The 26,567-nt window shown below is 42.9% G+C and overlaps 1 protein-coding gene across 1 annotated transcript in view; it reads left to right on the forward strand.

Moving 5' to 3' along the window:
- The window catches only part of LOC138299216 (E3 ubiquitin-protein ligase TRIM39-like), a 101,226-nt gene extending 76,601 nt beyond the window's left edge, over positions 1–24,625 (forward strand). Inside the window, exons 8-10 of the mRNA XM_069237340.1 lie at positions 10,409–10,429; positions 10,535–10,561; positions 17,551–24,625. Of these exons, the coding sequence (XP_069093441.1) occupies positions 10,409–10,429; positions 10,535–10,561; positions 17,551–18,083 (581 nt within the window). The 3' untranslated portion in view covers positions 18,084–24,625. The remainder of the gene's footprint in view (positions 1–10,408; positions 10,430–10,534; positions 10,562–17,550) is intronic.
- The last annotated feature ends 1,942 nt before the right edge of the window (positions 24,626–26,567 follow it).

Here is a 26,567-nt window from a genome sequence, read left to right on the forward strand (position 1 = left end):
AATCATATCATACAAACCCTCTTCAAACTAGGGTTCACCGTCAATTTCACAAAATCCAAAATTCTGCCACGCAAGGTACAACAATACCTGGGAGCCATAATAGACACATCAAAAGGAGTAGCCACTCCAAGTCCACAAAGAATTCAAAATTTCAACACCATCATACAACGCATGTATCCAACACAAAAGATACAGGCAAAGATGGTATTACAACTCCTAGGCATGATGTCATCATGCATAGCCATTGTCCCAAACGCAAGACTGCACATGAGGCCCTTACAACAATGCCTAGCATCACAGTGGTCTCAAGCACAGGGTCACCTTCTAGATCTGGTGTTAATAGACCGCCAAACTTACCTCTCGCTTCTGTGGTGGAACAACATAAATTTAAACAAGGGGCGGCCTTTCCAAGACCCAGTGCCACAATACGTAATAACAACAGATGCTTCCATGACAGGGTGGGGAGCACACCTCAATCAACACAGCATACAAGGACAATGGAACGTACATCAAACAAAACTGCATATCAATCACCTAGAACTTCTAGCAGTTTTTCAAGCACTAAAAGCTTTCCAACCAATAATAGTTCACAAATACATTCTCGTCAAAACAGACAACATGACAACAATGTATTATCTAAACAAGCAGGGAGGGACGCACTCCACGCAGTTAAGCCTGCTAGCACAAAAAATTTGGCATTGGGCAATTCACAACCAAATTCGCCTAATTGCACAGTTTATACCAGGGATACAAAATCAACTCGCAGACAATCTCTCTCGAGATCACCAACAGGTCCACGAATGGGAAATTCACCCCCAAATACTGAACACTTATTTCAAACTCTGGGGAACACCTCAGATAGACTTGTTTGCGACAAGGGAGAACGCAAAATGCCAAAACTTCGCATCCAGGTACCCACACAAACAATCCCAAGGCAATGCCCTATGGATGAACTGGTCAGGGATATTTGCTTACGCTTTTCCTCCTCTCCCTCTCCTTCCTTACCTGGTAAACAAACTCAGTCAAAGCAAACTCAAACTCATATTGATAGCACCAACTTGGGCAAGGCAACCCTGGTACACAACGCTGCTAGACCTATCAGTGGTACCCTGCATCAAATTGCCCAACAGGCCAGATCTGTTGACACAGCACAACCAAAAGATCAGACACCCAGATCCAGCATCGCTGAATCTAGCAATCTGGCTCCTGAAATCCTAGAATTCGGACACTTACAACTTACCCAAGAATGTATGGAAGTCATAAAACAAGCAAGAAGGCCATCCACCAGGCACTGCTATGCAAGTAAATGGAAGAGGTTTGTTTGCTACTGCCATATTAATCAAATACAACCATTACACACAACTCCAGAACATGTAGTGGGTTACTTGCTTCACTTACAAAAATCTAACCTAGCTTTCTCTTCCATTAAGATTCACCTTGCAGCAATATCTGCATACCTGCAGACTACCTATTCAACTTCCCTATATAAAATACCAGTCATTAAAGCATTCATGGAGGGCCTTAGGAGAATTATACCACCAAGAACACTACCTGTTCCTTCATGGAACCTAAATGTTGTCCTAACTAGACTTATGGGTCCACCTTTTGAACCCATGCACTCCTGCGACATACAGTTCCTAACCTGGAAGGTGGCATTTCTCATCGCCATTACTTCCCTGAGAAGAGTAAGCGAGATTCAAGCGTTTACTATACAGGAACCTTTTATACAACTACACAAAAATAAAGTCGTCCTAAGGACCAATCCTAAATTTTTGCCAAAGGTTATTTCACCGTTCCATCTAAATCAAACAGTGGAACTTCCAGTGTTCTTTCCACAGCCAGATACCGTAGCTGAAAGGGCACTACATACATTAGATGTCAAAAGAGCATTAATGTATTACATTGACAGAACAAAGAACATCAGAAAGACTAAACAACTCTTTATTGCATTTCAAAAACCTCATGCAGGAAACCCAATTTCAAAACAAGGTATAGCCAGATGGATAGTTAAATGCATCCAAATCTGCTACCTTAAAGCTAAACGACAGCTGCCCATTACACCAAGGGCACACTCAACCAGAAAGAAAGGTGCTACCATGGCCTTTCTAGGAAACATCCCAATGCAAGAAATATGTAAGGCAGCCACATGGTCTACGCCTCACACATTCACCAAGCACTACTGTGTAGACGTGTTATCCGCACAACAAGCCACAGTAGGTCAAGCTGTATTAAGGACATTATTTCAAACTACTTCCACTCCTACAGGCTGATCCACCGCTTTTGGGGAAATAACTGCTTACTAGTCTATTGCAGAACATGCGTATCTACAGCGACAGATGCCATCGAACTGAAAATGTCACTTACCCAGTGTACATCTGTTCGTGGCATCAGTCGCAGTAGATTCGCATGTGCCCACCCGCCTCCCCGGGAGCCTGTAGCAGTTTGGAAGTTACCTTCAATTATTTATATATGTATCATCTCAACCTTAAATAGGTGCATACTTAGTCACTCCATTGCATGGGCACTATTACTACAATTCAACTCCTACCTCACCCTCTGCGGGGAAAAACAATCGAAGATGGAGTCGACGCCCATGCGCAATGGAGACAAAAGGAGGAGTCACTCGGTCCCGTGACTCGAAAGACTTCTTCGAAGAAAAACAACTTGTAACACTCCGGCCCAACACCAGATGGCGAGCTATTGCAGAACATGCGAATCTACTGCGACTGATGCCACGAACAGATGTACACTGGGTAAGTGACATTTTCATTATTGCTCTCACTACATAAAACCCACATCATAACCACCCCTGACACATGCCTTCAGTGTGGAACACCTCTCACGTCTTCAGAAGGAAGTGCAGGTCCTGCTATGAAACGGCACCATAGACATGGTGCATCTGGAACACTTTGGGAGCGGGTGTACTCTCTACTACCTCATTTCCAAAAAAGAATGGCTCCCTAAGACCCATTCTCAGTCGAAGACCCCTGAATCGATCCATTCTATCAAAACATTTCAGTATGGCAACACTGTCATCAAAAAGATTTTATGATGGCACTCGATCTCAAGGCTGCCTGTTTTCTCATTCCCCACTCACCTCCTTCATCTGCGGTATTTTCACCTTGTAGTAAGTATACAGTATTACCAATTCAAAGTACTACTGTTCGGGGTTACAATGGCTCCAGGGGTGCTTACCAAAGTGGCACCTCTTAGGTATCATGGCCTCCTACATTGCCATTGTCCCTCACGTCATGCTGTCAGGCATCCCCCATCCACTGCACTATGAATGGATTGGTCAGAGGTATTTGCCTACGCTTTTCCACTTTCACCGCTGCCTCCCTTTGTGGGCAACAAATTCAGGCAGATGTCACTGACTCGCATCCTAGTTGTACCAACCTGGGCCAGACAGTTTTGGTATTCCTAGAAATGCCCCTCATTCCAAGGAGGGGCTTCCATTCAGACTGGACCTTCTCAATCAAATTCAAGGTCAGGTATCCGGATTAAGGCAGCTCATCTTTGAGATTTCACATACAAGATGCTTGAATTCAGGTACTTTAACTGTTCGATGGCATCTGTCGCTGTAGATACGCATGTTTTGCATAGCTCGCCATCTGGTGTTGGGCCGGAGTGTTACAAGTTGTTTTTCTTCGAAGAAGTCTTTCGAGTCACGGGACCGAGTGACTCCTCCTTTTGTCTCCATTGCGCATGGGCGTCGACTCCATCTTCGATTGTTTTTTTTCCGCCATCGGGTTCGGACGTGTTCCTGTCGCTCCGAGTTTCGGAACGGAAAGATAGCTAATTTCGGAAGATTTTCGTCGGTATTGTTGCGTTCGGGATTGGCGTAGTTAGATTCAACACCGCGTCTAAGATCGAAGAGCTCCGGTGCCCTTCGGGGTAATTTTTTCGATCCCCCGTTGGGGCCTGGTCGGCCCGACCGCGTGCAGAAGAACGCCGATGGAACGGACCCCGTTCCGTTTCTGTCCCAAATGCCACAATAAATACCCCTATACAGACCAACACTTGGTCTGCAACCTGTGCCTGTCACCTGAGCACAGTGAAGACACCTGCGAGGCCTGTCGTGCGTTCCGGTCCCAAAAAACTCTCCGAGACCGTCGAGCCAGAAGACTTCAGATGGCGTCCGCGGCGACAGCCCACCGGGAGTTCGAGGAACAAGAAGAGGAGGGAACCTTTTCGATCCAAGAATCGGACTCCGAAGGATTCGACGATACACAAACCGCGGGGACGCCACTGCCACCAGGCCATGGCTCGACCTATAAATTCGGTGACCGACCGTCGGCACCGAAAAAGGCCCAAACAGTGCCGAGATCGTCCGACTCCGGTCGAGACACCGGCACGCAGCCTTCTCGAGACCGAGAAAGTGCTGGAGACAAGCATCGACACCAAGATACCGGTGTAGACACGGCTCGACGCCGAGACAGCGGCACCGAAGAAGATCGACGCCGAGAGGTTTCGGCCCCGAAAAAGAAAAAAGTCACCTCGGAGCCGAAAAAAGATGCAGACAGGGTTTCGGTGCCAAAACAAACTGCAACCGACCCAGTTTCAGGCTCTTATACAGAAGAGCACTCGCTAACCTCCCAAATGCAAAAGCATAGGTTTGAGGAAGAACTACACTCAACTGATGTAGACCATACGCAAAAGCGTATTTTCATACAGCAGGGGACAGGAAAAATAAGCACCCTTCCCCCTATTAGAAGAAAGAGAAGATTGGAGTTCCAAACTGAACAAACACCACAAACAAAAGTGGTGAAAAAAGTTACCCCACCACCCTCTCCTCCACCTGTGATTAACGTCTCACCAGCACAAACTCCATCACATTCCCCAGCTCACACCACCATGAGCCAGGGTGACCAAGATCAAGACGCATGGGACTTATACGACGCCCCAGTGTCAGATAACAGTCCGGAGGCATACCCTACGAAGCCATCTCCACCAGAGGACAGCACTGCGTATTCTCAAGTGGTGGCTAGAGCAGCACAATTTCACAATGTAAGCCTCCACTCAGAACAGGTCGAGGATGACTTTTTATTCAACACACTCTCCTCCACCCACAGCTCCTACCAAAGCCTGCCTATGCTCCCTGGTATGCTCCGGCACGCAAAAGAAATCTTTAAGGAGCCGGTCAAAAGTAGGGCAATCACACCAAGAGTGGAAAAAAAGTATAAGGCGCCTCCTACAGACCCGGCTTTCATCACTACACAGCTGCCACCAGACTCTGTCGTTGTAGGAGCAGCTAGGAAAAGGGCCAACTCCCACACATCTGGAGATGCACCACCCCCAGATAAAGAAAGCCGCAAGTTCGATGCAGCTGGTAAGAGAGTCGCAGCACAAGCTGCAAACCAGTGGCGCATCGCTAACTCCCAGGCACTACTTGCGCGCTATGACAGAGCCCATTGGGATGAGATGCAACATCTCATTGACCATCTGCCCAAGGACCTACAAAATAGGGCAAAACAAGTGGTTGAGGAGGGACAGACCATTTCCAACAACCAAATCCGCTCCTCCATGGACGCTGCAGATACAGCTGCACGGACAATTAATACATCTGTAACTATCAGAAGGCATGCATGGCTCCGAACGTCTGGATTTAAACCAGAGATTCAGCAAGCAGTTCTCAATATGCCTTTTAATGAAAAAGAACTGTTCGGTCCAGAAGTGGACACAGCGATTGAGAAACTCAAAAAAGACACGGACACTGCTAAAGCCATGGGCGCACTCTACTCCCCGCAGAGCAGAGGGAATTACAGCACATTCCGCAAAACACCCTTTAGAGGGGGGTTTCGGGGTCAGAGCACACAAGCCAGCACCTCACAGGCAACACCGTCCAGTTACCAGGGACAGTACAGAGGAGGTTTTCGGGGACAATATAGAGGAGGGCAATTCCCTAGGAATAGAGGAAAATTTCAAAGCCCCAAAACCCCTACTACTAAGCAGTGACTCACATGTCACTCACCCCCTCCACACAACACCAGTGGGGGGAAGAATAAGTCATTATTACAAAGCATGGGAGGAAATCACTACAGACACTTGGGTTCTAGCAATTATCCAACATGGTTATTGCATAGAATTTCTACAATTCCCTCCAAACATACCACCAAAAGCACAAAATTTGACAAAACATCATTCCAATCTCCTGGAGATAGAAGTGCAGGCACTATTGCAAAAGAATGCAATCGAATTAGTGCCAAACACACAAATAAACACAGGAGTTTACTCACTGTACTTTCTGATACCAAAGAAGGACAAAACGCTGAGACCAATCCTAGACCTCAGAATAGTGAACACATTCATCAAATCAGACCACTTTCACATGGTCACACTACAAGAAGTATTACCATTGCTAAAACTACACGACTACATGTCAACTTTAGACCTCAAGGACGCGTATTTCCATATACCAATACACCCATCACACAGGAAATACCTAAGGTTTGTATTCAAAGGAATACATTACCAATTCAAGGTACTGCCTTTCGGATTAACAACCGCACCAAGAGTCTTTACCAAATGTCTAGCGGTAGTCGCTGCACACATCAGAAGGCAGCAAATACATGTGTTCCCATATCTAGACGACTGGCTAATCAAGGCCCATTCGTTAATAGAGTGCTCAAATCACACAAATCAGATCATACAAACCCTCTTCAAACTAGGGTTCACCGTCAACTTCACGAAATCCAACATTCTGCCGTGCAAGGTACAACAATACCTAGGAGCCATAATAGACACAACAAAAGGAGTAGCCACTCCAAGTCCCCAAAGAATTCAAAATTTCAACACCATCATACAACGCATGTATCCAACACAAAAGATACAAGCAAAGATGATATTACAACTCCTAGGCATGATGTCTTCATGCATAGCCATTGTCCCAAAAGCAAGACTGCACATGAGGCCCTTACAACAGTGCCTAGCATCACAGTGGTCTCAAGCACAGGGTCATCTTCTAGATCTGGTGTTAATAGACCGCCAAACTTACCTCTCGCTTCTGTGGTGGAACAACATAAATTTAAACAAAGGGCGGCCTTTCCAAGACCCAGTGCCACAATACGTAATAACAACAGATGCTTCCATGACAGGGTGGGGAGCACACCTCGATCAACACAGCATACAAGGACAATGGAACGTACATCAAACAAAACTGCATATAAATCACCTAGAACTTCTAGCAGTTTTTCAAGCACTAAAAGCTTTCCAACCAATAATAGTTCACAAATACATTCTCGTCAAAACAGACAACATGATAACAATGTATTATCTAAACAAGCAAGGGGGGACACACTCCACGCAGTTAAGCCTGCTAGCACAAAAAATTTGGCGTTGGGCAATTCACAACCAAATTCGCCTAATAGCACAATTTATACCAGGGATCCAAAATCAACTCGCAGACAACCTCTCTCGAGATCACCAACAGGTCCACGAATGGGAAATTCACCCCCAAATTCTGAACACCTATTTCAAACTCTGGGGAACACCTCAAATAGACTTGTTTGCGACGAAGGAGAACGCAAAATGCCAAAACTTCGCATCCAGATACCCACACAAACAGTCCCAAGGCAATGCCCTATGGATGAACTGGTCAGGGATATTTGCTTACGCTTTTCCTCCTCTCCCTCTCCTTCCTTACCTGGTAAACAAACTCAGTCAAAACAAACTCAAACTCATATTAATAGCACCAACTTGGGCAAGGCAACCCTGGTACACAACGCTGCTAGACCTATCAGTAGTACCCTACATCAAATTGCCCAACAGGCCAGATCTGTTGACACAACACAACCAAAAGATCAGACACCCAGATCCAGCATCGCTGAATCTAGCAATCTGGCTCCTGAGATCCTAGAATTCGGGCACTTACAACTTACCCAAGAATGTATGGAAGTCATAAAGCAAGCCAGAAGGCCATCCACCAGGCACTGCTATGCAAGTAAATGGAAGAGGTTTGTTTGCTACTGCCATATTAATCAAATACAACCATTACACACAACTCCAGAACATGTAGTGGGTTACTTGCTTCACTTACAAAAATCTAACCTGGCTTTCTCTTCCATTAAAATACACCTTGCAGCAATATCTGCATACCTGCAGACTACCTATTCAACTTCCCTATATAAGATACCAGTCATTAAAGCATTCATGGAGGGCCTTAGGAGAATTATACCACCAAGAACACCACCTGTTCCTTCATGGAACCTAAATGTTGTCCTAACTAGACTTATGGGTCCACCTTTTGAACCCATGCACTCCTGCGAAATACAGTTCCTAACCTGGAAGGTTGCATTTCTCATCGCCATTACTTCCCTAAGAAGAGTAAGCGAGATTCAGGCGTTTACAATACAAGAACCTTTTATACAACTACACAAGAATAAGGTCGTCCTAAGGACTAATCCTAAATTTTTGCCAAAGGTTATTTCACCTTTCCATCTAAATCAAACAGTGGAACTTCCAGTGTTCTTTCCACAGCCAGATACCATAGCTGAAAGGGCACTACATACATTAGATGTCAAAAGAGCATTAATGTATTACATTGACAGAACAAAGAACATCAGAAAGACTAAACAACTATTTATTGCATTTCAAAAACCTCATGCAGGAAACCCAATATCAAAACAAGGTATAGCCAGATGGATAGTTAAATGCATCCAAATCTGCTACCTTAAAGCTAAACGACAGCTGCCCATTACACCAAGGGCACACTCAACCAGAAAGAAAGGTGCTACCATGGCCTTTCTAGGAAACATCCCAATGCAAGAAATTTGTAAGGCAGCCACATGGTCTACGCCTCACACATTCACCAAGCACTACTGTGTAGATGTGTTATCCGCACAACAAGCCACAGTAGGTCAAGCCGTATTAAGAACATTATTTCAAACTACTTCCACTCCTATAGGCTGAGCCACCGCTTTTGGGGAGATAACTGCTTACTAGTCTATGCAAAACATGCGTATCTACAGCGACAGATGCCATCGAACTGAAAATGTCACTTACCCAGTGTACATCTGTTCGTGGCATCAGTCGCTGTAGATTCGCATGTGCCCACCCGCCTCCCCGGGAGCCTGTAGCAGTTTGGAAGTTACCTTCAACTATTTGTATATGTATCATCTCAACCTTAAATAGGTACATACTTAGTCACTCCATTGCATGGGCACTATTACTACAATTCAACTCCTACCTCACCCTCTGCGGGGAAAAACAATCGAAGATGGAGTCGACGCCCATGCGCAATGGAGACAAAAGGAGGAGTCACTCGGTCCCGTGACTCGAAAGACTTCTTCGAAGAAAAACAACTTGTAACACTCCGGCCCAACACCAGATGGCGAGCTATGCAAAACATGCGAATCTACAGCGACTGATGCCACGAACAGATGTACACTGGGTAAGTGACATTTTCATTCCTGAAGATTGCATATCTATTGTGAAAAAAGCCCTTTTGGGCCACAATTTGGGTGTACTACATGTTTTGTTCATTATTGCATCTCACAAAACCTGGATCTCATAAAACCCTGTCAAGGATATCATGGCCTACGCTTTACACTTACAAACGTTTGGCCTTTTCTACGCATCTGATAACCTCCACTTAGCCACAGTCTTAGTCTACTTGCAGAACAGGGAGCACAGGACCCTCTTCAAAATTGTTGTGGTCAAAGCATTTATGTAGGTCCTCAAAAGGGGCATAATTCCTAGGATTCCCGCTGGTGCTGTGTGGAATCTCCGTGTAGTCCTCACCAGTTCTTTGAACTAATGTAGCAGTTACTTCCCTAAGCATGTGTGCAAGCAGCCACACATGCTACAGATGTAAAATGCTACTTACCCTGTAAACCTGTGTTCATAGCCTGTACAGTCTAATGTGGAGCCTATATGCAGTGTACAATAAGAGCTGGAGGTGAATTCTACCTCATGGTTTCTTCGAAGAAAAAATGTCTGAGACCTAGATGGCAAGATTATGCTAAGCATGTGAACCTACACTGCATGCTACAAATAGTTGCTTGCAGGCTAAGTCTCATTTTCCATTTAGGTTCATAACTTTTTTTTTTTCCTTCCAACTTCCTAATGTAAAGGTACTTACTTTGTCGACTGTGGATATTTCCAAGATTGAGTTTAACTTGCCAAGATTAAAGCTTATGATCAGCAGATGAAACTAGTTGTCTGTAGCGAACACCTCATTCTCTGAGTTATCTTGTGCTCTCAAAGAGTTACAATCACTGACTGAACTGTGACTGTATTTTTAGATAACCTGTAAAGCAATAAGTATTCAGCTGATAGAAAAGTGAATGTTGAAAGCAGTCCTGTGTTAGGAAAAAAAAAAACACTGCAGTGTTGACTCTTAATCAGGAAACAACAGTACATACAAATGCAGGTAATGACTGATGTTAATTTTTTGTTTTCTTTCCTACAGAAAGATTTCCTGCAGAAGTTGGTAAGTTTGGTCAGTAGTACATATAAACATTTCTTGGTGATTATTGCACTTGGGTTCTTAACAAGTCTGTGTTTTTTTTTCGTTTTTTTTTTTCCCCCCCGCCAGAGTTGAAATGGGCCCGCAGCTTTACAGGTAACTGAGGATGCTCCTCATTGAATGTCCTCCTTCTGTTCTCTGTTGGCCTCTGTTTTTCCTAGCATCACTTCAGTGTGAGACGCATTGGGCAGTGGGAAGTGTGAACACTGCACTTTTTATCAGAGTAGAATGTAACATATTATGCTATTATATGTATTGTTTACACCCATGCAAACCATAATTCTCATTTGCAAGTTATTCTCTGTGATTTTCTTGTGTGTACATTTCTATAATATAGGCAACAAACTTTGTGACAAGTCTACCTGTGCTTGATGAAATTGTTCTGCTGTATCCTGTTAGATAGGAGAAGGAACGACTGCCGTATTTGATTCTGCATATGCAACGGATGTGTTTGTGGCTTTGTCTCCATCTGCGTCCTCATGGCTTGAAGTGGCATTTTGTTCCTCTGAGCTTTTCTGATCAGTGGTGTAGGAGCTCCATGGACCAGGATTCTCTAGGGAATCTTCTTGTGACGATTTTGCTATGGTATTCCTGTAGTGGTGTGGGAAGAGTATGTCCAAGTGGACGAGGGCATGATTGGACCATGTGGTGGGCTTGTCCACTGTGATGCCATTGAAGATGGGGGTCCAGTTGATATCTGCTGACGATGAGCCTTTCTACTCCCTGGGTGAGTCAGAGGTTTGTTCGATCCTCCAGGAGGCTGGTTGTGTTGCTGGTCAGTGATGTCCTGCAGGTGATATTCGAAGTTGGAAGGATCATGAAAGCACTGCAGTAGAGTATTGGGGTGGCGAATGCCAACAAAATCCCCTTTTGTGCTTCTGAAGTCTGCTTGTAGTCGCTGTGGGGCTTGGTCGAGGATGCTGCTCAAGGTGTAGCTGTCGGTGATGTAGAGTTTGAAAGGCAGGTGTTCTATGTTGCTGTTGCAGATTTCCGAGGTGGTAGAACATTGATGCTTTTTGAAAATGATAGCAAGTCCTCCTCCTGGTCAGTTAGTGGTGTCCTGTCGTCTGAGCTTATATCCTGCCAGAAATGTCAGAACGAGACGTTGGAGTCAGTCAGGTTTCAGACAGGAAGGTCAGTCTGGTAAGTGGTAGTGCAGCAGGTCCTAGATTTCAGTGGCGTTTGTTGATGCAGTGGGTGTTTAGGGGAGGCAGGTTGGGGAACGGTACAGGCAGTGAGTAGGGTGTGCATGGTTGTTGTGTAGTGTGTGTTTGGTTGGGTAGGTGAGAAGGTAAGTGAGACTTGTGCAAGGGGTGATGGTGAAGTGACAGGTTCAGCATGAAAACATTTTTATTGGCAACTGGCAAGGTTCGGCAGCAGTCTGAAAGGTGCGACCAGGGTTCAAGGCAAGGAGGATAGCAATGGAGTAGCATGGGTGGTGTTTGATGGCAGGAGAACTAGGGTTTCTGTTGCCGAGCACTGGCGAGCTGAGGACAGGCACCGATGATCTTGCCTTTGACATGTCTACTGCATGCATCTGTGCTACAGACACTAGTAAGTAGGAGTGTGCAGGGGGAAAGAGAAGCTTAGGGGCAGTGGAAGAGGGTTAGTGAGCAGCAGGAGGCAGACGCAGAAGAGGTGGGAAAAGCCACTGTGGGAGGAGTGTGCAAAGGGGGCAAAAGTGTAAGAAAAGGATAAAAGAGGAGGAGGTAGGGGCAGCAGAACCACTAGAGAGTGCGAGATTATAATAAAGAAGCAAAAGGGGTAGAGAATGAGCAAGAAACCAAGGAGGCAAGGCAAAGACTGAATGTGAACACACACAAGCTGATGGGAGGAATGCTTGCAATTTGTCTAATCACTGGCAATTTCTTGGCGTAGAATTCCAATCCATTGTTCTTTTGCCCACCATGCACCTCGGTTTAGGCCCAGCCATATGCAAATCAGTCTTGACGCTGCTAAAATAGGAACAGTCCAGTCAGAACTGCCAGGCCAGACCCTCCATGTACCTTGAACACAAGTAACCCAAGACCGGTTTTGAAGTGTGAGCTGCAAAGAATGCCAGAAGAGGCAGAAGCAAGACGAGTGAGCAAGTGTTACAGTGGCAAAGAACCCTGAACAAAAGGTCAAAAAGTCAAAAGCACAAGGAGCAAAAAGGAGATCTAAAGGCATAGAAGCAGAGAAAGTGGTGACATGAGAGAGAAAGTTAGAACAGGAGTACAAGAGTGAGAGCAGAAGGTTGGGGAGGAGAGAGCAAGGACGTCAATCTGTGGAGCTCAGAGTCCGCATTGTGTCCGAAAAGGCCATTTCTGGTCAGAGGATTGGGCACAGGCAAGTGTGCAGCAGCAGGCAGACTAGAACTTACCCCTCAATTCTCAAGACAACAAAAATCGAGGCATATATTAAAGGAGTCTTATTTTTGAAACCTACAAGCACCTAAAAGAAAAGACACTGGAGAATTTAAATGGGCATATAGAACAGGGTTGCTGCCTGAATGACTTTTATATTTTTCCTTGTAAAACAGAGCAAAGTAAAGGGGACTCTTTGGTTAGGCTTACAGCCTGGTACCAAGTGGGTAAAACTGCACTCTTAGATTAAGGCGCCAAAGTCCTTCTGCAGACCCGGTAAGCAGAATTAGCAATTAATACCTTGGTGCTGATTTTTGCTCCTTTGAGACGAACTAGCTTGAGGTTTGCATGTAGAGCGTGAATGAAGCATAGCAGAGTTATCTTCCCTCTGTTCAACTCAGCACTGTTGGTGAGTTCACAGTAAGCTGCACTTGCCATCACTTTCATGTTCACTCATGTCATCATCTATGCATGCATTACTTGTTGCTCTTGCGGTGCTAAGTCCCAGTGGGTCATGCCAGTGTAGGCAGGTGGCCACTTGCAAGGTTACCACAACTGGCATCACCTCTTATGTGTGGCACACATGCCGACATTTTTCCCAAATGTGGAGGGATAGTTCTGTCTGGACTGACTATAAAAGCATTACCTTCAGTTGGAATGCTGATGTGGACAAGCTGTCTCATGACTTTGCAATGCCTAAAGTTTTATTAAATAGTAGAGGATAGAGATGTGTGCCAAAGCTCCTCATTTTCCGAACTTGGGCTCCATTTAGCCTGTGCCCAAATGAGTCATTTTTGTTTTCTCTTTTGATTTCCTGGAGTCTGAAGTTCAGGTCTGCTGCCAGCAAGTATCTTCAGGGTGAAATTACATAATACAAAGTTGATTCTACTTACAGAAATTATTTTAGAAACTGTGTCCTGGGTGATTTGTGGATATTCAGTGTGTTCTTGGATCTCCAGTTCTAATTCATTCCAGCTTGAAGCAAATTACAGCTTGGTTGCCGTTTCAGGAGACATGTGAGGCTTATATACAGATTTTTGGTTAGGTGCTGTAAATTACCCTTTGGTAAGAAAATAAATTGACCATCTGACAATAAATACTATGGCTCTTTTTTTGCAGTATTCAATACACACATCCCTTCAGTGGTGTGTTGAAGTGCCGTAATGGCTTGGAAACACTCTAAACTTTACCCAGCATGTAAGAGTTGTCATCTTCTGGACGTTTGCAAGAACATATTATGGAACTCTGAACCCTTAATGAAGACCCCTTCTTTTGAGTTTCTAACCTCATCACCCTAATAAGGGAAATGTATCTTTCTTACCAGTTTAATGCAAAGAACATCAAGCATCTATGTGGGGTTTATAATGTACTTTCATGTCCTCCAATTCTAGGAGAGCCTTCTTGATTCAATCAAACAGTCTGTGATTACTTCCAGCTACTTCCTGGTGTAGTTTGAAATATTAACAGGAGTCAGTTGAATATCTTTTGCTGGAGAGTGCTGTGGGAAGGATCATGTTTATGAGAAAGAAAATGTAGTTATAGGTGGCACTATAACACTCTAAAGAAAATAAGACACAAGACCTTTCGAAGTCTGAGGATCTGGCAGACAAACACTGGCCATATATGTAGAAAAATGGTTCCTTTGGCCTTCTCGTTTTCTAAAGTAATTTGTTAGTACTTGAAAGTAAGAACCTACCCTTTTCTGGTGCTCTAAGTTCATTAATAAAACTGAGTAACGTCTGTGCATTAGGATGGCTTGTATATTGTTAATGCCCATTTTCTGCTTCGAAGGGTTGCATTGGACCAATGTCTCATGAACAGGTTCCCTGCAGCAGGTTTGAGAGGAGAAAACGTAAAGGCCATGTCTTCCCATTGTGGCATCTTAATCATAAACACCTGTTGAAATGGCAGCCTTTTGTAGAACACCAGCTTCAGAGCTTGGCACAGGAATGGAGTGATACCTTTCTGCAAAATAACAGTGATGGCACTCGTCACAATACTCCTTTAGATCTGAGCGGTGATAATTGCCTGTGCCGGACTATGCAGTCTACATTCGATTTACAGCTCTACTACTGCAAAGTTGGAGAGGATGCTATCCCAGAACCTAGAATATGATGTCAGAAACTGTATTGACTTTAGGCAAGTTACCTACCAGTTATGCACAGCGAATCAAACTCTGAGTGACTCTTTGTCCTGCTAGTGACTGTTTTATAACAATTGTCACATTTCTATTCCATACTTTTATTATTGAACTGAACATAATAAACTAAAGTTCTTCAACCAGAGCTTCTTGACATCTAACTTCTGGGCATTACCTTTCCATCTCCATTGAGTAGGGTTCTGAAATGTTTGGTAGTGCCTTGCTGTTCTATCATCTCATCGACTTGTGGCATTAAATAGGTATTAGGTTGTGTTATTTTGTTTTACATTCTGGAAATCAGTACAAACACTGACCAGACAATCAGGTTTTGGGCCAACACAATTCATGAACCAAGCACTACATGATGGTTTGATAATGCTGCTCTCTAGCAGTTTTCTGTCAACAGCCTTACTACAAGCTATGGCCTTTGGTGAACAACGACACTAGGGGGTGTTAGAATGTGATATTGGAAGAGATTGTTGTGATTAGGTTTACCATGAAACAAACCAGTCTGTTCTTTCACCAGGGTGACTAAATCTTGTCTCTTCAACAAGCCTTGTAACTCTTGTCGGATAAGACTTAATTTCTTTGTTCCATGAGGGGACGTTTTCTCCTTTTGTCCAGTATGGGCAATACTACCTACAGTAGTCTAGAGTCTGCTATCAGAAGCAGGATATGGATGTCAACTGGATCTTACTGGGGCCCTCCTACTTCTTCAACAAGTTCATTTTGGAGTAATGCTGTTCTCTAGGTGGCAGGAGTGACTTTTTCGTACAATGGTATTTGTCCCTTTCTATTGTTCTAATAGTTTACTTTCTGGTGTAGGTAGAGTAAGTAATACTTTGTATCTAGCAGTAATGGATTCCTTAAATTTGGTGTTTCAGCTAGAAACCCCACTGGAGATGAGCAGTATTAGGGGATGACCCCACTTCTTGGGGTGCTCCCTTAATGGGGTGAACATATCATTACCAATCCTCCAACCCTATTCCTCACCTGATTAATTGGTAAGTAGCATCACATACAAATATGATGCTGAGGATGCCCACTCTAGGTCACAAATGCCTTCCGGTTTAATGTGTTCCTGATTCTCCTACAACCATGTTGGCCCTTTGAATGTATTTATTCCAACGCAAGACCTGGCGGCAGATCCTTCTCCTACCTCGCCGCCAAGACCTGGAACTCTCTCCCCACCTCACTACGCCAGACCCAGGACCTCCTCACCTTCAGGAGACTCCTCAAGACATGGCTCTTCGAACGATAGCAGCACACCTCCCCCCCCCCCCCCAGCGCCTCGAAACCCTAACGGGTACATAGCGCGCTTTATAAATCTTCTGATTGATTGATTGATTCATTTGTATTTGTTTTATTCTTTGGCGGAGTTAGTTGGCTGTAACCAAGTATCCCCTAGTTTCTTCAGATAAGAAACGTCCTGGTGGAGGTGTGGGGTTCCCCTGTCATATATTCTTTTCTAAGCCTTATCCAATATGGCTTGAGGGGTGAAACCCCAGTTGTTCTAGTATAGCTTTCTTAATGTCTAGATAGGAGTGTGTACCTGAAGTGTTTTCCGCCCGATAGGCTACCTACAAGTCTTCTGCTAGGATGAAAGCTATTTGCTGTCCCAACCTTTTAGGAGCCAAGCAGAACTCAGGAGAAATCCAGGGGTCTATTTGAAGGACCTACATTTCAGTACAATTCATAACCACTTATAAATATCCAAATAGGTCAGTTACCTGAAGGTGGTATTATCCCTCAGCGAGTTGTCGTACAACCACATTTTAGGAATGCTGGGTATTCCATGGCAGCTATCTGTGAGCTGAGACAGCTGGCAAGACACTCTTGGGAAAAACGTTTCAAATTGAACTATCAGCGTATAAAAACAGAGTATACAAGTATGCATTGTCGTCTTGAGACCCTGGATGGTTGATTTGAATGGGTTGCTTCTCCCAGGGCTGATGAGATCTTCACCTCTTATACAAAGAAAGAAGAATGGACTCCGTTAGAAGGGCTGTAACAATTTTCTGTTTAGTGTTCTTCACTGAAGCCCCCATAGAATGTGTTATACTACTTCGGCACACCTATATGACCTGATATTTTTATCTGGGCATGTCAGCACCATGCACTTGTAGTGTGTCTTTGATTATAGGTCGTCATTATTGGCTATTGTTTCATTTGAGGTACACACAAAATACAGACAGGAGAAATTTGTGATGTAATATTAAATGAAGCATAATTTTATATTTGGCTATTGTTGGAAAATCCACTGGCCCTCGGAACGGTCTGTGATATATTCTCACTAAGTTTAAGGATTGATGGTATCTTTAATAAAACACATTGGATTGTATGCATATGCTTTTTAAAAGTTGTCTGTCAGAGAGAGAATTTAGAATTATATAGTACACTTTACATATACACATCACTAGACTTGGGGCTTTAAAGTATAGTCTTTTTTTCTGTTTATATAGCTAAAAAGTGTAAATCTAATCAGTTTAGTTTTACGCTGAATATAAAGTTCTTCCGATTGGCTAGAAGTACCGTGATTGTTTTAAAAGGAATAGTAATGTCAAGTTCTCATTTAATTTGTATTGTTTTTTTCTCTTTAGCGGACGTGATTCTAGACACTGGAACTGCTCATCCCATTCTCATTCTGTCTGAAGATCTGAAAAATGTCAAGAGTGGGACCCGGAACCAGAAACTGCCCAGTAGTCCTAGAAGATTTCTGTATTATCCTTTTGTTCTTGGACGAGAAGGATTCAGTTCAGGCAGGCATTATTGGGAAGTGGAAGTTGGGCAAAAAACACGCTGGATTGTGGGAGTTTGCAACGATAATGTGAACAGGACAGCAAAGAGTTCCCTCACCCCCAAGGATGGATATTGGGCAATATTCTTGGTGCATGGCAAGTCTTACGGTGCTATGACCACCCCTCCATCCCGCATCACCCCAAAAGTGAGCCCCCGGGTTGTTGGAGTGTACCTGGATTACGAGGCAGGGAGACTTGCATTCTTTGATGTGGATGCTCGATCTCGGCTCTTTGCTTTCCCTCCGTGCTCTTTTACTGGCACCCTGCACCCCTTGCTCTGCCCAGATCACAGTGATGGTGGAAAAAATACTGGAGCACTACGGATCCATCAGTAATGGGGAAATAAGAATGGGTCACCTGCTGGCCAAGTAGAATGCTTTATTTAAGGTACAAGCGACCAATCAGCATTTCATACTGGGTCTGGTATACTAGCTGCTAAATATACGTACCCACCTGGTTTGACAAACCTGCGACCTCCACTCAAGACTGTGTCTATCTTTGTGGTTGCTGCATAGACTGATTATAGCTCCTGACAGATTTTAATGTATGATTCTGTCACATTCCTACAGTTCTCCGTCTATGGAGATTATTGAGGATTCAAAATCTGTGTTTGGAAAGTTTATTTTTTATTTTTTTTAAATAGCAGTTACCTGAGTGGGGCTGTCTGTTTTGGTTTCCTGATTGCTTATACTTGCTCCAACACTGCAGAACCTCTGCGTATTTCAACTGCAACTTGCACTATATATATGTTTTACATTTTCTTTGAAAGTGCTTTCCAGTGACTTTCAAAGTTCTTTATTCATTGAAGGCTCAAAAACCTGGCATCCTCAACTACATGCATTGACTCTAAACACTCTTTCTGAAGGCCCGTTGGTCAGTGACTCGCAGGATTTGGTTTCTTGTGCTCAAGATTTGATTGACATAGACAAAATGCTACAGTACACACAGCATAATTACTTAATAGACTTAGAAACTATAAGCACAACATTTAGATAAAATGTTTTGCGATGCATTGTGTTACATTACAAAAGTAAAATGTAAAAAAATCTTTAGCTGGCCTAAAATGTCCTTAAGTTATCTTAATCCTGCATTTCAAATAGGATGGCCTGTCAGTCCTGGTAAGTCAGTCAGTTTAACACTGTCGACTGTTAAGTGCACAATATTAGAATACAACAGTTTTTTATATATTATTAAAAACCAATTGTATGCATAAGGCACCAAATGCTCTGTGCAATTATATGAATGGGGATCCAAGAATGAGGGAAATTCAGAAGTGAAAAGATTACCTGCTTACTCATAACTTGCCCAGATGATTAAAAAGTGTCTGGAGGGCCGTTAATGTTAACCTCCTGAAGGCTGCGGATAAACTTATCTAAAAATGAATGCACCCCACAATTGTAATCTTAGCATGAGGTGAATCTTCAGTATATGATATGAAACTTGGCTCACCCAGTGTGGGTTACATCAGCTAAAGGAGTCCGATTTGATGAGATACTAGCTGTAAGTATCCATGAGCCATATACAGTAGTCCATCACAGCAAGATGAACATAAGAGCTTCTTTCTAATCTTTCCTTCCATATGTATTGCCCACTTTCCCAGTATGAGATCCAAAGCAGAAAGGTTTCCTCCTAGTAATTAAGTCCTAAAACATTATTTTGCTAAGTGTAATGAGCAATCTAAGTAAAAAGAGCTGCTTGTAAGATAGGAGTATTCCCGATCGAATTCAGTATGGCATCTGATAGTAGCTTTTATTAACACTTTAATAAAAAGCAGACCGTGCCCTCACAAGGCCTGCGTTCTTGAAGTGGTATAGGATTCACTGCTACCTTCACAAAATATGTTGCAGCAGTGAGATTTGCAGAGTTGCCACTTAAGTATCAATCAACCCACCTTTTGGAAGGTTCTTAACAGGAGTGCAGTAAGTAAGGGCAGAAAGAATAAGCAGAACACATCAGGCACTTGATGAGTGATCCATGCCTACACCTGTAGGCAGGCTGCAAATATATATTTTCTCGTATTAACTCTTGCTCTAATATAATTCCTGTTTGTTCTAATTCCCACATGGTTGGATGATACTGATACTGGCAGGCACGATTGGTGAAAATCTTTTCTAAGAAGAGTGCTGTCATGTTACAGAATTTAGACTCATCCACACACAAGCCTCTGTTTACATGTGAGTGCCACTCCATCTTAGCGAGATGCGAGCCTTTAGTTCTTAGGAGGTGCAACCACTCAAATCTAGCAACAAGTCTAAAGTGTTTTTCAGTACTGTTGGGTTTGTCTCATTCCCTGTTCTGATGTTTTCTACCACATTTATAGGGGAGCTGCAGATGACTTCCTAAAAACAGTACTTCTTAGAAGGCAGCACCGAGTTGCAAAACCAGAGTCTAGTGATACCGAATCATCTTTTCAAACCTGATCTGATCCCAAGTGGTAAAGAGATGGAGCTGCAACCTTGGATCATAACTACACAGACCTAAAGCATAATTCACTACTACAGGCTCCTAAAACTAAATCTTGAGGGAACTAGTTCATGTTTGTACTGTGGGGGATATCTTGAACAGTATTATTGGCACCCTCCTATCATCGATCCACTGAAAGCACATATTTGGGTATGTACTAGAGGTAGAAAGGCCTCTTTAGCTTGATTGATACTGATTTCTGTCCTTCAGTCTGCTTCAGAAGATTTGTGAGCTCCACGTTAACTCTGTCCTTAAGAAGAGGAATCGGAGACAAAATGCAAACCTGGAATTGCATTCAGTCCTGTTTTTTCCTACCAACTGACCAGTAATTTCTCCAGTATTTGGGTATGCTTTCTATTGTGTGGTCCTAGAAATTGCTACATGTGACATTATGAAACTGCTTGTTCATTGTGTTATGAGGCAATAAATATTTCGTCGGAAGACGAGTTGTGAGAAAGCACACTTTTCCAAACCACAAGAGCAGTTGGTAAGCATTACAGGGTCGTTTTTTCCATGTTCCAAAATCGTTTTGAAAAGAGCTCTGGTCCTTGCAATTTTGATAGTGGCATATCCGTTTTCTAGTGAGCATGCACGTTTGCACCCCTTTGATAGTTAACAGATCTCTGGTTACCTCCTCTGGTTACAAGCGGCATGTAACCAGTAGATCCATCTGGCATGTAAGAAGTACATTCGGGTTATACAACTACTCATAAAGGCATATGCAGTTAACTTGTAATGACAATTCCTTGACAAGCTGTAATGCCACATAAGCTCGCTCAGGAGTCTCTTTAGGGTTTTCATCATCTGCACCATCACATCTTTTACTTGGAATGAATTTTCTCTTTAGATCAGCTTTTTGTTATCTGTATTAGCTACCATCCTTCACACTTTGCAAAAGCCACCTGTCTTGTAGTCGCTAGTTTGTCTATGACAGAGATTTACAGATCAACCACCTGAATCTCAAGGGTATTTCCCCCGAAGTAAATATAATTCTTCCTTCTCTATGTGATTGTAAAAATGTTTTTTTTTTTTTACAAACAACACTACATTGGTGTTTTACCTAGTCCGAGTGGAAAGGTCCTTTACACTTTAGTTGCTGGCTGGCTTCACAGTTATGGGATTTTCTCCTTGACAACCACAGTCTCTTGGTAAGGCTTATCTTTAGTGGAATATATATATTTAGTGGAGGTATATTCTTTCAGCAGACTTCATCATGCTTTACATGGCTGTCTTAAGGCCTGTAAGTTTTGCAACAATAGAGTTTTTAACCACAGAAAACACCTTGTGCCTTGAGTTTTCATCCCAACAGTACGTCTTTGGGAGATGCTTCTCTCCCAGTCCGGTTGGAGAACGTAAGGTTTCCTTCCAAGTCATTAGACGTTTCTGAAGTTCAAGAGACCTGTTAACTATAGGTTGGATTCTAATAAGCCCTTTTTGACAACAATAGAAATGGATTTTATTTCTGTTTTGAGAGAGGTTCCAGATCGTTGTTGGTCTTTGAGTTCCAGATGTTCTATTCTAGCACAAATTGCCTGAAAGCCTTCGGTTTTTCAAAGACACAGCCTCTGCATTAGTATTGCTTCTTTGGTAAAAAAAAAAAAGTAAAACTGGAGGCATGCCAGGCTAGACATTTCAATTTTTTGTTGAATCTACCACTTTTATCACAAGCTTTGTTGGCAACACAAATCCCAGTGGGGCTTAGGCAGGCTTGCTGTCACTGTTTGGCAGAAGTGGTACTTCTGCCATCTCATGCGCTTGTCAGCCTGTGCACCCGACTGTAAATGAGTCTTTTCGCCCGCCATGGGAAGACCACCTTCCTCGCTGCAAGTATTTGTTCTCTACCTCTCGACACTTTTTGTGAGATTTAAGTTAGGCATTTTTAATGCTCTGGTAGGTCTGCAATCAAACCACGAGTGAGGTGGAACCTGCAACCCTATAAAGGCTGCCACTGCCACATGTGGAACCCTGGATCTGGACATCCTCGCCAAAATGCACCTGCTGACACCGCAGAAGCATTTTCTGTTAAAAAAAAAAAAAAAAAAAAAGTCATTGGCAGGCCACCATGACATGACGATCAGGTCATTTTTTTTTTTTTCTTTTTTCAGAAACAAACTCTCCATAGTCGAGGATTGTTTCTTAAATCCATATAAGATATGCCACTAGTACACCGTGAATTTGTCTGGGACATGCAAATGTTTTCCTGGTCGGCACTGCCTTCTTCTGATTGGGCAGACTTCCTGATGCTGAAAAGTTGGCAGCCGTTTGTGTATGGACCATTAGCTATGGGTTCTCATTGGCAGAGCAGACTACAACTCTGCTGTTGAAAATCAAGTGGGGAACTAAAACGAGAGGAGGGTGAGTGGGGAATCGGCAGTTTTTTTAAAATGGCGAAATACCTAGTACTTCCTGTGTCTAAATGAGGCCCTTATTATGTCTGAAACCTATTGGCACCTGGGTCTTTTGAGCCTTAAAGATGCAAGCCTTCAAGGTCTAGCTTAACAGAATTTCTCCATGCACAAAATAATTATAGGAGCCAATAAAGAAAGCAGCTGTTCAAAGGCATTTTCAGAAGCTCTATTGGCTGTGTGGTTTAATGTTGTATTGGAGCGTGCAGCATTTGAACACGCACTACCTCTATTTAAATGGCAACTTGAAAACTAGTTCGGAGTATTGTATTTGTTCGTATTTGGTATTCTTAAGAGTAGGTTACAAAGGAAGCCCTGTATAACTATATCAAGTAATTGGACCCTTCATTATTTGCCTTCGGTTTTATTTGACATTCAAATATTAACCTGTAGATATGTCTGCTTACGAAAGAGGGCAGGCCTAAACGGTTTCTCAACCAAAATTCCTTTGATTTTAGGATGATTTGTGACTTTGTGCCTGGATTCATCTGTGTTGGTTTGTTGGATAAACTGTTGGTTATGTAAGTCAGAGCTACATTTCTGAGAAGCCACAATATACTGCCTGTTGAATCATATGGTAACTGAGTGATTCAGTGAGCTGCATGTTCGTCACTGGACTCCTTTGGTCATCATCTGGTTAAGAAAGCAAATCCTGGAATGTGCCAAAGGCTGTGCTAATGCATGTATTTCATCCATTAGAGCTTAAAGAAACTGATTTGATGCAGGGAGTAAGTATGAAAGAAAGGACCTGGATGTGGGTTGGTGGCAAGAACAGCCTCATGATTTCTTGACTGGCATGTGTGCCCTGGTTTATCCAAAGTGAGGGACTCCCAAAGGAAGTGGGAACCTAACAAAGTAGCAAGAAACTCTTCCAAGCAAGTCGCATGTAATGGGTATCACCAGGATGTGCTGATTAAATACTGCAGTATATCTTCATGTATGCAGACCCTTTACTATTGTAGTGTTTTGTTGGAGCCTGGTGTAGGATGTGTGGTGTAAATCTATGTTCTATTCATGATTGATAAGGATTCATATATTAGTGTTAGAATGTTGTCCTCTGTTGGTTCCATTTGAACGTTTCTGGCTTCAGTTTCTTAAGATGTAGGGGTTGTTTTATGTTTAAATCTTGCAGCTGACTAGTTTGATTATTTGTTTTCTGGAACAACAATATTTTGGTTGGCGTTTTAGTAGTATTTTGTCTTAAGATGTTGGCATTTACTGCAAATAATTATCCCCAATGTTTTTGACACTATTTCCATCACTGCTCAGGATGGCTCAGCACTTGTTGCTGTAAAGCCTAAAGCAACATGCCATATCTCCTCAAAATGTTACACTCCAAACATTTGCAGTACTTGGAGCAGAAGACAATATTGGTAATTATCCTTTAATGCTTAAATCTCAGGCTCACAGGACGATAGAGATAAGACGATTTTGCAGGTTTTAGCACAGTGCTTCATAGATATTTGTCTGTTTACAGTGTCTTTGTGTCGGAATGATTGTACATGTTCTCATAAATTCCTTGGCAAACAGAATCTGTCTATTCTTCACATGCAGAACAGTCTATACCATTGTACGTTTACTGACAAGCAATGTATCATGGTATTTAAAAAAAAAAAAGAGAGAGAGAGAATACTATTTGCACAGCCATTTGTGAAAGTTGGTTCAAATAGGGACACAACTTTTGATTAGATGTCTCAAGTGTTTTAAGGATCAGTGTTATTTGTGTCACCAATTTCTTCATGGTTTAGTATTTCATATGATTGTTAGGTCGAGATTTTATAAGCACCCGGATGTCATATTTTTACTGTCTTGATGTTGTTTTGTTGTATGTATGTGCTTGTTTTATTGTACGTGGTGTGGATGTTGTATGTGTATGTGCTTTCTTTATCTAGGGATGACCATATTGTATGTTCCGAAGTATTTAGGTACATTTAAAAAAAAAAAAAATTATAATTGAATGTTCATATTGGAATGTTCCTATTGAAAGTAAAAAAAAAAAAAAAAAGAATTACCCAAAGGGACGGTTAAAATACAGCCCAATTTTTTGCATATTTTAATGTAATTTGTACCATAGTTCCCTTAGTAGTGACTACTACTTATGAACAGACAGTAAATAGGCCAGTCACCAGTATATCTGTAGAGAAAAATAGACCTATGTTTCCAGAGTCTGGGTGATTTCATTCTGTCACACATTATACTGATTGGATGTAGACCGCAAATCCTCACTAACAGTGAACACATCTTAAATAAATATTGTTTATTTAATAAAGTATTTTGTTGAAAATATGTTTCTGATTATTACTTGTGTTCAGTTTGCAGGTTTAGGCAATATTTAGCTTCTTGTCATCTTAATTACCCTTGTCTGATAGAGACTTCTAGCCGCACATTTCTCACCATAGAATTCCCTAGACGTCAGACTGGATCCAAAAATTGAGAAATCCCATTGTGCGCTTGCAGGTGGTGTCGTTTGGCTCTACGTGACATTGTCCTACTCCCTGTGTTGTTGTCCCCATCAGATGTGGCATCCGTGGTTTGTAGGCACCACCCCAGTATGCTGACCTAAGTTCCTCCTTTTCTGTGCCTTAGTGTGAATCTGGATAAGCTTCCCTCAGTCTTTTTTTTTTTTTTTAACTTTGTCAAATTCTAGTGTCTTTTTTTCATCTTTTTTAGAAATGTCCCCAAAGAAACCCACTGGGTTTAAGCTATGTGGAGCCTGTCAGTGACAGACCCCCACTTGGGGTGTGTGTGGTGCCTCTAGAAGGACTACAACTCCACGTCTCATGCGGAGTGTAGGACTGTGAACCCAAAGGCCATCCGCGAGTGGGCCATGATGCTCTTGACCATTCATCATTCGACTCCACACTGCCACAAAACCAGGCCCAGCTCTCGGGTAGTTCTTGAGAATGGAGAAAAAAGAGCTCTAGCTGGACAAATCTACCAAGCACTTTCCATTAACAACTCAGTTGGTAATTGCACTTTTTCAGCATTTTTTCATACGAAATGTAGATTATATATAGATACCTCCTTCTGAAAACCTCATAAAATCAAGATCTATGATGTTCATGTAGAATGCACTTGAAGGCACATTTATGTGACACCATTCTATGTATCAAAACAAGTCCCAAAATATTTTTTAAAAAAAGGTAAATTTACCATCTTTTTATATAATACGTAGCTGTATCAGGAGACTGCTGTTAAATGATTTCCCTATGTGGTTCATCTAGAGATAGTCCACTGTAGCTGAGACTGTTGGGTTTGTTCGTGTGGGAAACACCTGACTGCCACCAGGCGGCGGTCCACAAATAAATTGTCCTTCTAAATCTTCAGAGTGGATTTCTCATAATGTTTGTCCTGCTAGAGCCCTTTTTTTTTCTCTGTTGTCTTGGTAAGCCCAGGCAGTACAGTGTTATACGGGCTCCCCCTTTTTCTTTTTCTGCTTTGGTAGTTTATGTGCAGCCGATGTTAGAAACTGGATTCACATCATGCTTCTCCGAGTTTGCCAGAGTGACACCTGCCCAACTCTGTTTTATGAGGCCATGAGCCTAAGTTTTGGGTGGCCGAACCACTCTTGAGTGCCCTCAGGCTCCATGAGTTCGGGAGTATCTTTGACAGGGTCTCATTGGCGCATTCGCCCTCAGCACCAGTCTACCCCTCAGGATCCATTTCAGCTGTGACTTTGCCACGTTCTCCGAGAACCGTTCCAGCAGCTTCATTCTTGGTGCTGCTGACCCAATTGTGATTCCCAGCTCTGATATGTAGCCGAACCTGCGCTGCACAACATCGTTTCCAGCACTGACCAGGCCCACACAGTCTGAATTGGAGATGGAGCCCTATTTATCTGAAGGGCCCAATGAAGAACATGAATCGAGGGGATCTGAGGATCCCTATTTCTACTCTGACTCTTTAGCAGAGTCCATGGCCAATGACAACCGATACAAGGACCTAGCCGAT

The sequence above is a fragment of the Pleurodeles waltl genome, chromosome 6, assembly GCF_031143425.1.
Source record: "Pleurodeles waltl isolate 20211129_DDA chromosome 6, aPleWal1.hap1.20221129, whole genome shotgun sequence".
NCBI lineage: Eukaryota > Metazoa > Chordata > Amphibia > Caudata > Salamandridae > Pleurodeles > Pleurodeles waltl.